Here is a 15,648-nt window from a genome sequence, read left to right as displayed (position 1 = left end):
TAGCGTGTGGTTTTCACTAACTCTACTGTGCAGAATAAATTACTTTTTTCCTATGGCTAAATATCGTGACTTTCTTCCTATGCATCGGGACGCGGTACATTTACTAGGAAATCAGGACTACCCCAACCATATAGCGACTGTTGGCATGTATGGTACAGGTGTTTTAGTTTGTTGCATCACAGACACACATTCATTGCCAACTATTACTGCTGCTTTGTGGAATTCTTATTTATAAAGAACGTCTACCAAAATGCACGCAATATTTACAGTAGGCTCCATCAAATACTGCAGACATAAAATGTTTTTTTCTTTTGTTTATTTCTATGATGTATTTATTTTACTTAGTAGTACTATACTTATAATTATAAAACGGATTGTTAGAATGCTGCATGCTGATTGATCCATCGGTGTTCTAAGCCGTTACAATATCAAGCACAATGTCACGATTAAGAACTACTTAGGAACAAAGGCAGATCACTGCACCTGTGCTAACCACGTATAACTGCACCACGAAAATCAAACAAAACACCTGTCAAAATACCTGCTGTCATGGAAGATACTGAAGACATCAAGGTGTCTTGTCATTTCTTCCAGTTTATATTAATTTGCACTAAGAACCAGTTGGCTATTTTAACGCCACTCTGTTTTGGTATTTTATTTGTTGTAGGCCTACACACCAGTCATTTTCTGTAACCGGTCAGATCCAGTTGTCAGATATTACGTTTTATTTTACTCCTTTTAGTTGGTATCAGCCGTCATTTTGTGAAACTGACTATTAATTTGTAACTGTGGATATTTAAATAGTTTGACAGTATTTAAATTACTACACGTGATGTCTTAACCACCCGACTCTCGCCTTTCTTCACTCTCTCTTCTCCTTACTACCGCGCACTCACTCTTTTTCCAGGTACAAAAAACTCAAAATGAAATTAATACCACACAAATTGGGCTGTTAAATGCTTAAATGAATGGCTTTTAATATATATATATATATATATATATATATATATATATATATATATATATACACACACAAACGATTTGACTTTTAATTAATTACTTAATTAATAATCTTCATTCCAACAAAGCATCTTCAACTCTTGCGCTGTTGGAGTCAATGGGAGTGAATTACCTACCAACAATGTTACGTAGAATATGCAGGAAGGCAGCACCTCACAGATACACAAGTAAGCAAGTTTTTTTTTTTTTAAATAGTTATTTAACGTAAGAAAAATGAATTGAAACACATATAGCAAGATTTTTATAGTTATTTAAATTTTTGTTTTTTTTTACTTGACAACAACACACCAAGATGTGACAATACTGTAGCGTTCCAGGGTAAACAAAAGGGAACCAGACAACGTGAAGATTTTATTCACACAAGGTCAGGACACCACAACACAGCCCACAGCAGCGTGCAAGCTGCCCCTTTATACCCCAAAACCCAGCGAAAACATGTAACATTTAGACATAACAAGACAAGTTATTGGACAACATTCACAACCACACTGGGGCCACGACTCGATTACGCTCCTCCCCATCGGGGGGGGGGACAACACTGCTGCTGTACCCTTGAGCAAGGTACTTTACCTAGATTGCTCCAGTAAAAACCCAGCTGTATAAATGGGTAATTATATGTAAAAGAAACCCCAGCTGTATAAATGGGTAATTGTATGTAAAAATAATGTGATATCTTGTAACAATTGTAAGTCGCCCTGGATAAGGGTGTCTGCTAAGAAATAAATAATAATAATATAAACAGATTTCTCAATCTTCATGTTTTAATAGTTTCACAAATCAATGGATTGTGCATGTCCAATAAATAACTAATATAGTAATATATGTATTTAACATAGCTTTTAAATATAAAAATTGCTGCATTTATATGTCATTTTCATGTATTAAGAAAGCAGTATAACTTACTTGTTAATTTACAAAAAAAAGTTTAAAAGATTAGCGTGTGTCTTGGCAGCCATTTCTGGGTTTCTTTGTAACCAACAGAAGATCAGCTTCTTCCACAGCTAGCCAATCAGAAGTAATAGGGGTGGAACGTAAACACTTTAAAATGTGTGTGTATGATATAGGGGTGGGACGTAAACACTTTTTAAAATGTATGTGTATGTGCTAGACTTCTGAAACTTGTGTAGCTCTCTACAAATATACCCGGAGTAGTGCCTTTCTAGCAGCAGAGCGAACATTGGAATAATAAACAAATAAAAACCACTTGTCCGATGGGCAAAGTATAACGGCAAAACTTGTGTCCCGGGAGACAAAAATACTATAATGTATAGAGTACTATTACATTTAAAAAGTGTTTACTTTTCTTATTGGAAGTTCTTTGGATAGACACCATCTCATTATGCTTGGCTCAGCATACTGACTTACTTTCAGTGGTGCTATGCTAGAATAGTTTCAATATCTGGATTTTCCAGCAGTTACCTTAAGTTTCCATTTGTTAGCAAAATGGCACATTCGCTGACTGACCAGCAACAATACATTTACTGTGTTGGAAATCTAACAGGACACTAAATCTTTATTCTCAACCTTCACTCCCAGCATTAACAAATTATATGAATAACCAACTCTTTTCATGCAGTTGTAATGCTATCTTAGTTCTGGTTTTACAGTCCTGCTTTAAGCTGTTTGCTTTTCCAATTACATTTCCAAAGTATATGACTTAGAGTATCACAATTCCCTTATAATGTGCTAAAGTTTGTAGATGAAAGTCCTAGATACAGATAGGGCAAGTATTCACTATGGGATTTACAACTGATAAACTTTACATTTAAATGAAAGTAGTTTTACATTGTAAGAATAGACTTAAGCATTAGAATACAAATAGCTGTATACATTGTATTCTTGCTTCGGCCAAAATTAGATTTAAAACAGATAACCAGCAAAATTAAATTTCCACAAAGTATCACCAAAATATCAATTTTCTACAAGTTTTCTCATAGAAGGAGAATAAAAATAATTTTTTCCACATGGCTGGAAAGTGTCAACTCTCATTCAGTAAGCTCCCTTAAATATAAAGTACAAATGCTGTTAAGGCTTAACTTCAAAGAAAGTTTGAATTATGTATTTCAGAAACATATGGTTTATTCAGGGTTAGAAACTCACACTTGCCTACGGCGAATTAAATCTGTTGAGGACTAGTTGATGTCTGTGACTCAGTAGTCCTCTGAGCGAGTACTTAATAAATGTACACATATACTCTCACGTTCACAGTCTTGCGTTAAAAGAAATGCAGGAAAGGTCCATTTTCTAACGGGCTGTAGCATTGGTGAATAAGCATTCATAATGCTTACAAAACAGTCACTCAGAACTGAAACCTCCCTTCGTCTCCCTGTTCTTCCTCTGCACGGGGTGCAAAGTTTATTGGGCGTTTGAATTTACTTAAACATGTTGCATCTTTGAAGTAAGTGTAAAGTAATTGTAAGTGTAAAGTTGCAACCCCCCACCACAAATTAGCAATTTGCAAAGGGGGCCAGTTATACTCACAGGATCAAAAAATAGGAAACATTTTACTAAACATTTTAAAAACAATAAATAAACAATTACCATAATGAACATTATCGTAACATGTTGCTTAAAACATAATAACACAATATATTCATAATAAAGTTGAGTTCTTACCTATGACATGTTTAAAGTGTGGGACTCGCGGTCTGTAGCTTGATGTTGTTTACATTATTGTCAGCATATTTTAAGTGATTGGAAGCTGAAATTACTTTAAAACATAATTTTCTTATACCAATACAGTAATGGTGAGCGATAATTAGTTAGTTTGAAAACCAGGCTTTAAATCACTGATAATAGATGCATAGGCAGCGATTCCGTAAGTGCTCCGGGGCTCAAGTACCAATGGGGGAAAAATAAGGTTCCACATAGTGCAAATAAATCATAGTGTGGATGCTTCACAAAGCAGAACTGTTATTGCAGCATTTAAAAAGTAAAACATTAATTGACGGCACGGACAAACCGGAAGGCGATCCTTCATATATTTAAATCCATTCAAATCTCCAAGCTTTCTTGAAAATCTGTGTTTCCCTCGCTTTTCTTTTGTACTTGTTATGCTCTCATTAGTATCCAACCTAGTAGATTCAGCATTCGTCAGTTCTGTACTTGCTAAAGCAAGTTTCTCCCACTAGCTAACAATTTCATCCCGAGGGATACAGTGAAATATAATTTAATATAATTAAATTTGGACTTCAGTGACGACAGCGTGTGTATGTGAGTACATTAATTATTGTAGGTAGTCATTCAGTAACCCTCAACTCCATAAACCAGCCAGCATTTTTGTAAATAGCAACATATGTAATGAACAATACAATAAACATTTTATTTGTGTCATCAATGTAAATTTTAGGTGGACCTTCCTGTCAGTTTCTCAGCACACAGTACAGTAGTTGCTCAGTAACGAGGTGCAAACAGGTGATTGATCGGTCTGTAGGAGCGTTTACTAAGGTGCCTTTGTTAAAACATTCTTTTTTTTTAAATCTAAATTTATAACTGTTTATTTTTTAGGAAAATAAAATGCAAGCCTATTTTTAGGGACCCCAACTGTTGTTGTGGATTCCAACTTAGGCACGTCACATCAGGACTAGCAAGTTTCAAAAGGTACTACCACAATATTGTTAGTTTCTTACCCTGTTTATTATTATTATTATTATTATTATTATTATTATTATTATTATTATTATTATTATTATTATGATTATTATTCTCAGCAGATGCCCTTATCCAGGGCGACTTACAGTTGTTACAAAATATCACAATACAAAGTATCACATTGCAAAATATCCCATTACACAATATCACATTACAGATAAGAGCAGTTAAAGTACAGTAAAATCAGTAGAAAGAGCAAATTCAAATAAGAGAAAAATAAAGAATACAGTAAAATACATTTAACAGTGAATTTGACAGAGCAGTAAACATGGTAAAATGTTTGCTTATAAAGAGTAAATTCCATTAAGAGCACGCAATTACAAAAAACGTACTTTATTGGTTATGCATTCTTAACTATTAACATCAAACAAATGCTTCTGCTTTTATTTATAGTATTTCACTGGAAACTACTGAAAATGACTGGGCAAGTTATCAAGCTGTCAACTGCAAATAGCTGATGTAAATTTATTTTAAATAAATCTGGAGAACAGATTATAAACATTAACCAATAAAATTATGCACTAATGCAGAGGGTGATCTCCAAGCACATGCACAGGCTTCTACTGATGTTTTTTTTTTTCAGTACAGCGCTTTCCAACTGCTATGTAGATGCATATAAAACTCCATTTATAACATTATATTTGGCATTGTTCTATAATAGAAAGTCACACCATAATGACATTAATTTACACTCAGTCTCGGGATATTTGTTTTTAATTAACATTTCCACAATCAGCCTCTGTCTAAAAATAACCACAGTATTTCCTTTACATATTTTCATGATATATTTATCAGTTTTACCTGACCTTCTACATATTAAAAAAGTAAGAAATTCAGTTTATGTGCTGCAGAATTATTTCTGAAATATTAGTAACGCACTTAAATGCAAGTCTCCTAAGCTCTTGTACTATCTGTCTTCTACATAAATTAAAGGCTTTGAAGGGCTCAGAGAACTAGACTCTTGTACTCGGCCAATTGGTCCACTTACACTAGTTTAGACATTTTACATCAAGAGTTAAAATTGCTAACCAGCCAGGCTATATGAGTCTACCCACCTTCGCACCGGATTATTAAGCTATATAATACTTACCAAAACCCGGAAGAAGTAAAGGTATTCAGCAGCTCCTGAGTAGTTGCCGCATTCATACTGGAACTTGGCATATCTGTACAGAGTATCCAAATATTCTTGTCGAAACTAGAAAGGAAAACAAGTTTGTCATGATTAATTTAAAGTAGTGCCAGGACAAATATCAAACAAATATTTTTTGACATGTATTCGGATGCAAAAATCAGATGTTCGTATTCACTACAAATGACAAAAATACCTTGCGTTTATTTACTGATTTACCAGAATTTGTGCAACAGTTTAAAAAAATGGCAAATCAAAGAGAGCTCCATGTGATATGTGAGATTAATATATTAAAAAAAACACACAGGATGAACACAGCAGCTGTTGAGCCTCTATTTAAAAGTTTTAAACAGGAAAAAGTAAACAAACCAGAATACGGGTGTGCACTCCCAGTGATCTCTATGGAAAGCCATCTGGGACAAAAACGCATTGTGCTGCATGAGCCAGAATCTCATGGGACAGAAAAAAAGACAAGCACATCACCCAAATGCCTCACTTAAATAGTACCCAACTTCCTCAAAATGTTGGGTAGTGATTTTTATATAGGCTAGATTGTATATATTATAAATGACTGAGGTTTGTACCGCCCCATGTAGATACACGCGAGGCCCACAATGTAAATCGTATTGAACAGTGGAGTACAAATACCTACAGTACTACAGAACAACGTGGATACAATTTCAAGGTATGAAGTTTACTTTATAGACCAAAAAGTTAAATTAAATAACTGTCAAAACATTACGATTTTAAAAGATAACAGGCAATGACCTAACAGAACACTAAGTTTATTCAGTGTTTATAAAATGCTAATTTAATCTGTCATGGAGATTATTTTGTTATAATGTAAACCCTGATTTCACCCATGCTAAAAATGAACACATAATAGGTAGATAAATATTACTTTATCAAAATTCTGGTTACGAAAAAAAAAAAACAGGAGCAAGTAGCTAGCTATAACGTTACCATGATTCTAGTAACGTCTTCCTTGTTTTATGAGTACGAATAATAGACTAAATACAATCTTGAGGTGCATTCATTTCTGTTTTCTTTTTATAACAGATTCACTACCTTGCATACTTCTCCTGTTTAACTGGTGAAACATGTGCTTTAACACAAAATGTTGAATGTACATTTACTGAAGTACGTTTGTTTAGGAAATAGTCTACTTTTTACTCCACTACATTTCCCATAAGTATCTCGTTACTCGTTCTTTCAGCACACTGACTCTTACGCTGGCTACGATTCTGATTGGGTAAAGCTCGATTTGATGACATAGTACGTTGATGCCCAACCAGAGACCGTTTTGATTTTTAAAATAACCAAATCAACAAACACAATGAAACCCCCAACAAAGAAGATGATACTGCTTTTGGCTCATATTGAAGATGGCAGAGAACAGCACAGATCGTCCATGGCCTTACCTCAAAGATCTATTTGAATTCAAAGAGGCCAAAAGGAGCTTTCTTTGCTTACCAAGGGCAGTGGAAGTGTCAGCGTACACCAACTCATCATGAAATTTAAAGAAACATGTGGAGGTATGTGCATGTATTTTTTTATATAGCTAACTATTTGATTTAATTTAGGTAGCTAGCTGTATCTGGATCGATATAATGTAATTAGCTGGACTGAGTTTATGTAGCTAGCTAGCTAACTAACTAACGCTACCTAGCTAGCTAGCTCTTTGTTGTTGTCTGGCATAAAGCGAAAGGATAGCACTGAAGTGAGGCCTGGTACTTAACGCCAACAAGTGTCTCATCATCGGTAGCTAACTCATACTTGTTTAGTGCTTTAATGTTTATTATTTATCAACCGATTATATTAAAAATTGTGGAAATTCACCATCTAGCTAGTAAAAAATTAAAACCTTTAATAGCTAGCTAGCAGTTAGCCAGGACAGCTAACTAGCTACCCATTTTGGAAAAATAATGTTTTTATGCCACATTTGCTGTGTAAAGCGAAAGTGTTGCACAGTTGAAAAAAGCTATAGCTAGCCAGTCACAGATGCCGTCTGCAACGTGTGTGCTATCATAGTAGCTAGCAGTAATAATTCAAATATTGAATGAAAAGCGAGGTTAAGCGGAATAATTTAATTTTTTGATGTTTCAGTAAAGATGGTAATAATTTTGTTTCGTTTCATTTATGTAGGAATGCGTTCTGGTTATGAAACTTATTAATGTGAATACAATGTGATCTTTTACTGCCCAAAAAGCAGAAAAAGTTGTAAAGGGATAAAGTTCCCCACTCATTACTCTAGCTAAATTAGCTATTGAATTGAATGTATATAGATGTTATTAATTGTAACAGAGTTACAATTAATAACAATTAATTAACAATTAATAATTGAGTGATAATTTACAATGTAATATATATTTAATATATATTTTCTTATTTTCTCTGCAGAGAAAGCACCCCCATCAGCTGGAGAAGTACACAATGTTGACTTCTAATGTGCAGAAGAGAAACAGGGAGTCAGCCCACACTTCTGGTTCCACAAACAAGCCGCTCAAGATCAATACCTTGGCAAGTCCCATCATGCGTGTGTCACAGGCCACAGAGGACAAGGCAGTGGTGAAGTACATCATTGAAGGTCTCCAGCAATTTAGTGTTGTTGAGCTACCAGCATTTAAAGTCCTTACTCATGATCTGCTGCCTAATTCTACCATCATGTCAAGACCTACTGTTCACACTAAGATCTGTGAGGCTGCTAAAAGCATGAAAACAAATTTGATTGTTGCCATGAGTGAAGAGGAATGCATTGCCACTACCACAGACTGCTGGACGGCTAGGCGACGCAGCTACATCGGAGTGACGGCTCACTGGGTTGATCCCGATAGTCTGGAGAGACGTTCTGTTGCACACTTTTGATGTTTTGGCCGGAGCCTTAAATGACATCTATTCAGACTATCAAATATGAGAGAGGATCATCAGAACTACCACAGACAATGGCTCAAATTTCCTCAAAGCCTTCAAAATATTTGGCGTCGAAAACTGCTATGTGGCCCAAAATACTAAAGAACAAAACCAGGAACCAGAAGAAGCAGCTGATGATGAAGAAGAAAATGAGGTTGAATTCCAATACATAGCAGGTGTCCTGGACATGGAAAACGGCCTTGAGTACCAGCTACCAAAACACCAGAGTTGTGCTTGTCACCTGTTAAACCTGGTGTCACCTGTAGATGTTTTACAGGCTGAATCCAATAATACATACAAAAAGCTGTCCAGGTCCACTTTTGCCAAGTGCCAAGCACTGTGGAATAAAACTGAACGATCAGCTATTGCAGCTGAAATGGTGGAAGCAGAATGCAAGCTGCAGTTTACTCGGCCAAACCAGACAAGATGGAACTCTGTGTTCATGGCTGTGGAGAGAATTCTGCGCATACTGAATGAACAAGGAGAAGGGGCCATCAGGAATGGGTGTACGGCACTCAAATGTGAGTAGCATTTCTTTGCTGTGTACATTTGTCTTTGCAAAAAAAAACTATGATTATGCTGTATTTATGAACTTATTAATTAAGAATGTCCTATTTTACAGGCTAAATCCAGCGGAGATGGCCGCCTTGGCCGAATACGCTACCATCATGGACCGGGTGGCGAAGGCACTGAATATTCTGGGCAGCAGTGTGGAGTAGTGGTTAGGGCTCTGGACTCTTGACCGGAGGGTTGTGGGTTCAATCCCCAGTGGGGGACACTGCTGTTGTACCCTTGAGCAAGGTACTTTACCTAGATTGCTCCAGTAAAAACCCAACTGTATAAATGGGTAATTGTATGTAAAAATAATGTGATATCTGTATAATGTGAAATAATGTGTAATGTGATATCTTGTAACAACTGTAAGTCGCCCTGGATAAGGGCGTCTGCTAAGAAATAAATAATAATAATAATAATAATAATAATAATAATAATAATAATAATATTCTTCAAGCTGAGACCAACGCATAGATGGGATGGCTGCTGCCCATACTGCTGGAGTTTTAAACTCGCTCATTATAGTTGATCTGGTCATTTCTAGAGAAAACTGTAACAAGTTTTCAGTAAGGATATAATTGTTTATTTTCCAATACAGGTCCGGACTACATCAGGCGGCAGATGGAGTCCTTACTGGACCCACCTGAGTCGCCGACCGGCTCCTCCGATGAAGAGGACTTTTACTATCGACTTTTTTCGATAGTACGATACATCGTGATTACGAATATTCGTGATAATCATATCATGAACATTTTAAAATTATTCGATAATCATAGAAAAAGATAGTCACATACTCACTCAACATGGCTAGAAGCAGAACAGATGCTTTTCTCTCCAAATAAGAGAGAAATCATCTGTGTGTACTAGGGCTGCTACGATAAAATCAAAAATACATTTTTCCATTGATTCAATTCCTCATTATATACATCGATATAAATACTGAATAATCGATTCAATAATTACATTTTTGTAATGTGCAGTTAATGACAGTATTTAAGTTTATCAGCGAAACTGCACCGAACACCCTGCCCTGCTAGGTATAGTATTTCTACCAGACAAGCAGTGGGCGTGTTCTTTTTTCTCCTGCTCGGGTTAACTAGCACCTGATTTGCTGGTCCCATCCTACCAGCAAATCAGATTTGAAAATGCTTTGTAAGTACGCACTTCTGTGTGTTCACTGTATAAACAAACAAAACAAAAAAGCGTGCCACCTTGTATCCAGAGCAGGACGACAGGCTTGTATTCCTGGTAAACAGCCTGTAAATAAATTGTGCACGTTGAAGAAAACTGACTGAATATAGTTTGTGCTGCTTTGGAGTTTCAAAATGAACTGTTATATAATGAATATTTAACAATATTCAATAACGTTAAATAAATAAATAAATAAATAAATAAATAAATAAACGATCAGTGATGTTAAATGCAGTTTTGGAGTAAGGATCAGATAGCGGGTATGCAATTTGTGGCAAGTAAATTAATTTATTACTACTATTATTTATTTTATTTTTTTTTTAGGCCGGGATTTCCGCATTGTGTTTCACAGATGAAGGTTAGGTGGTACAGTAGTAACAAGATGCAATGCATGACGCTGCAGCTGTCACTGAATTAAAAAAAATAACAATAAATCTTGTAAACTCGTGTCTAGTTTATATAGATTACTTCAAGAGTACTGTAATCTGTTTGGAATAAATATTTTAGTAACACTCCTGTAGTATGTTAAACTTGCTGTAGGCTTGTTGCAATGTTTTTTGGGTTTTTTTTTCCCCTCTCTTTCTCTTGACGCTACCAAGGTGTAATTACCCCTCACATTCAATTGTTGTGTTCAAGCTTTTACTTAACTGCAATGATATTAAAATAACGTCACAGGAAGAGGAATGCACCTAAAATGTATGGAACAATCATTGATATTTATTCAAACAATGATATTGTGTAACCAATTAATCGATTGCTATTTTGAGGCTTAACTGACAGCCCTAGTGTGTACTTTAACTACAAAAAATATATACCGGGGAAATACCATAGGATGTACATCCAATCCGCAGAATGTGGCAAAGGCATGACTTACGTCCCACCCGGTGGAGGTAAAAGACGTCAGTAGTTCACAAGCAAGTTCTCTTTAATAGCGTACCCACCCAGTGCGGCACCCCCCTATACAGTCCTCCATTCCACCCTCCATTATCAGTATATAATTTCAATACGTTCATTAAAATGAACACGTTATAGGCTATTATGCCACCAGAAGAACAGGCTACCTCAGGTAAAGTTGATAATGGTATTGAAATGTGTTTTCTTAAATTATAAATTAAATAACGACAAAAAAAGAATATGCATAAAAAACATCATGCCCATACTGCTCAATTCCATATTCCCATAATAATTTGTTTTGCAGACTATTTGAAAAATAATGAAAATGAGAATAGTTAGCAGTATATGTGTGTAAAGCAGGTACTTTAACCCTTTGCGGTCCTATGTTGGACCTGGTCCGACATTGCAATTTTCCCTTTCCGGTCCAATGTCGGACCCTGCACCACAGAGATAACACGGAGTGCTCAAAGAATATCACAGACATTTGCAGAGCTTTTTTGAGATGTTATAGTAATAAAATAATGACCTGAATCGCATTATTGAGGAGTTTGGTGATCAGGAGATGATTTATCGGTATGCACTACTATGAAGAGGTATGTGAAAAACACAGCGAACAAGGGGTGGTGCAGGGCTGGAGATGCAGTACTGAGTGTCCTGTTGATATGCAGTGCCTTTTAAACCTGTTTTACTGTGAAAAAAATATTTTTAAACAGTGCGTCTAAAATAAACTGCGCGTGTGAAAATAAATTGGACCCGACGCGCCTGAGACACGCTGAATAAATGGACCGCAAAGGGTTAAAAGCATTGAAAGAAATACAATGCTTCATATTTTGTAATTATATACTGTTTCTAAGTACATTTAAATAAATAAAATGTGTAAATAAAGCATAAGGATGAAAAAAGCTTGCAGTACCATTTTCACAGACTTCACTGAAGGTATCATTTTTTGTAACTATTAACCCTTTGCAGTCCATTGTCGGACTGGGTCCGACATTGCAATTATTCCTCACAGGTCCTTTGTAGGACTGGGTCCGACATCATTATAGCAACGCAATAAACGGGTGTTTAGTCGTTTTTTCTCCGGAAAAAGCCGAGAAAACCATTCAATTGCCGAGTGGGAGCGACAGGAGCCGAGACAAGTCGGGAAAAAAATAAATAAATAAATAAAGCGTATCTCATGAATAGTCATACATGGTATCAGGTATCAGATAACGGGGCGTTCATAGTAAACAAGCTGGCTGAGACTATCATGGACAGAGACTATCATGGACATTTGCAGAGCTTTTTTCAGATGTTATAGTAATAAAATAATGACTTGGATCGCATTATTGAGGAGTTTGGTGATAAAACGAGTGATCCGGAGATGATCGATCGGTATGTACGACTATTATTATTATTATTATTATTATTTATTTCTTACATAGCTGAACGCTATAGCAAACGAAAGGGTGGGGCGGGGCTGGAGATGCCTAGTGAGTGCTTTGTTTAAACCCGTTTGACTGTGAAAAAAAAATACTTTTAAACAGCGCGTATAAAATTAACTGCGTGTGTGAAAATTAATTAGACCTGGCGTGCCTGACGCACAGTTAATAAATGGACTGCAAAGGGTTCATAATGGTAAAATAAGGACAACAGACAGACAACATGGATTTACTGAGGTCCTTTCCCACCATCAGGGAGGTATCCATCAGGGCCAACACGCCTCTACCTGCCTCAGCTGCCTGTGAGAGGCTCTTCAGTGTTGCTGGACTCTTATTTAGTCCAAGGAGAGCAAGACTGGACTAAATTTTGAAAACCAACTGCTACTGAAGTTGAACAAGAGGTTTTGGAATTAACTATTGGCAAAATACTAAAAACAAACAATAAAGACATTTAAGTAATTTGACTCATCTGTGTTTATTGTGGTCCCTCTTGTTTAGCTGCGGAGGATGCATTTAGTAGTTTATAAGAGCAACGGGAATCTACAAGCAGTTTTAAAAACAGGATTTCACATTTAACATTTTGTCCTAGAATTGTTTCATGAATTGTGTTTTATTTATGGATAAAGGTTGTGACTAAAATTCCTGATTTAAGATTTAAATGTTTATTAATATAGGTGTGTGTAAAATAGTAGTGCCCCCTGATAAATATACTTGGTGTGTAATTCAGGGTAACAGCAGATTTCCATGGGTAGAATTTAAGGGTGACTACTTCAGTACTTTTACTCAACTACTTTTACTCAAGTAACACGTTTGAATACTTTTTCCACACCTGTATATATATATATTTTTAAACCTTGGTCAATATCCCTTATTCTGTTATTACTTCTTATTGTACAGCATTTAAAAATGAAGTGAAAAGGCAGGATGCAAGCATACAAACCAGTTAGTATAACATGTTGCATGAATCTTTTAAATGTAGCGGACCACGCTGGAATTAGCTTTCATTTTCAAAACAGCTCAGAATGCAGGATTCAACGATATTGGGGCACACGTTACTTTATATATAAAAAAAAATGCTGTCTTTATATGCGTGTATGATTTGTTAGTTACCGAAATCTCAGTCAACTGAAGATAAGGATAATTTCGTACCACAATTTGCACCGATGAAACATAACCTTGTTAATCGTACTGATGGCATATCAAATGCTTAGATAAGCGATATGGTTGCATTCTGTAGAACTGAAGGATAAAACAAAATACATTTCGACAAGGAATTGCATTAGTTCAATTATTATTATTATTATTATTATTTATTTCTTAGCAGACGAGCATTGCTTAGTCGAGCACAAGGTGGTTTCAAGAAATACTTTCTGATTTAAATATAGGCCTACTATGTGATAGTTTGGGTTATTCAGTCTATTTAAAACAGTAGGTAGGCGTTTATTTTTTAAATTCTTTTTATATATATTAGTTGAATAAACCGTTACCGAATAAGACCATTTGCTACCTACTTTCCAGATAGGTAGAAAATCCTCATTACTGCCTAAAAAGTTAACTTCTAGCCCTGATATTATATATTTTTTGCTGCGACTTCCTGTTATGTGGAATGTAATAAATGAGAAGCAAAACAGTGCGTTTTTTTTCACCTTCATTTTACAATGCCATTTCCACGTTTGTTTTATTTGTGTTTAAAGTTTAAATTTCAGTTTTTGTTTGCTTACTCAGCTTATTAGTTTATGAAAACATGTCTATGGCCACTGTTTACTCTGAAGAAACGGCAATGGCAAGCAATGAAGAAAAAAATTAATTAAAAAAATGCGGCGTCAACTTTATGAACTATTTATTTTGGGAATAAACAAAACAACGTTTAACTTGAACTGTTATTTGGAATCCTTTGTTTCGTAGTTAATTCACTGTAGTAAAGAAGGTCGTACATAACTTATTCTTTACTCCTGGGATATTTTAACACGTTACATATTGTAAGGTCTTGCTCTAAAATAAAGGCACACACACAGGGGCCACGCCCCCCTGCTGCGATGCTGTCTCTGCCTGTGTTCAGAGCAATATAATGACTTATTACATTTTGAAAAACGAAAAAATATCCGAACAAATATTTAAATTATGAACGAATATCTGAACGTGAAAATCCTGTGGTCGTCTGTGAACAGGCTGGCAGTAGGGGTGACGTCAGGCCAGAAAGAAACACACAGACAGGCAGTAGTGGCAGGTGAAACTGAGACGCTGCGGCGCTCAGTGTTTTATAAAAGGTTGAACAAGACTAACACTAAACAAACAGTGGACGAACAAGTACAGTGTTGGTGCTTCCAGCACGTTGTAGCAAATATTTATTTTCTTACTTTTTATTCTCCTCTCCACACCCATTCTCCACTCGCAAACACACAACCCAGAGTGAGTAAAACGTGCATTTATATATACTGTCTGCCGGGATTCAATTACCAAACAATTATTCACTTGAATCCCAGCACGTGAACTAATTTGTGCAATCCCATGCTCACATACTTTATCTGCATGTGAAGTGATTATGCAATTCCCGTGCCTAAATACAAGTACATATTTTAAATCACTCGTGCTACACAGACCCATTTATATCCCGTGCACCAATACCTATACACCAACGTTAACACACCACACTCAACACATAACACAGACGTGGGCGGGGCACACTGCCACATCGTCCCAGCACTGATTTAAAGTGAATTATTGTTAAAACATGCATAGTATTTACAATGACACTTCACGTGGAAAATTATGGGAAGCACAAGACATGCATAAAAGACAGTGTGGAGTGTGACAAAACTAATTGTAGCTAAAAAAAAAATGTAATCAATCTTATCCATGTTGCACTTCCATTAGCTA

The 15,648-nt window shown here is 35.9% G+C and overlaps 1 protein-coding gene across 1 annotated transcript in view; it reads right to left on the bottom strand.

The window, feature by feature from the left end:
* The window catches only part of LOC117399468 (eukaryotic translation initiation factor 3 subunit E-B), a 55,800-nt gene that overhangs the window by 30,493 nt on the left and 9,659 nt on the right, over positions 1-15,648 (bottom strand). Inside the window, exon 5 of the mRNA XM_033998675.3 lies at positions 5,762-5,866. Coding sequence (XP_033854566.1) covers positions 5,762-5,866 — 105 coding nt within the window. The remainder of the gene's footprint in view (positions 1-5,761; positions 5,867-15,648) is intronic.

The sequence above is a fragment of the Acipenser ruthenus genome, chromosome 4 (genome assembly GCF_902713425.1).
Source record: "Acipenser ruthenus chromosome 4, fAciRut3.2 maternal haplotype, whole genome shotgun sequence".
Taxonomy (NCBI): Eukaryota; Metazoa; Chordata; class Actinopteri; order Acipenseriformes; family Acipenseridae; genus Acipenser; species Acipenser ruthenus.
The sequence above is the reverse complement of the archived record's forward strand: the minus strand, read 5'-3'. Positions and strand labels throughout refer to the sequence as shown.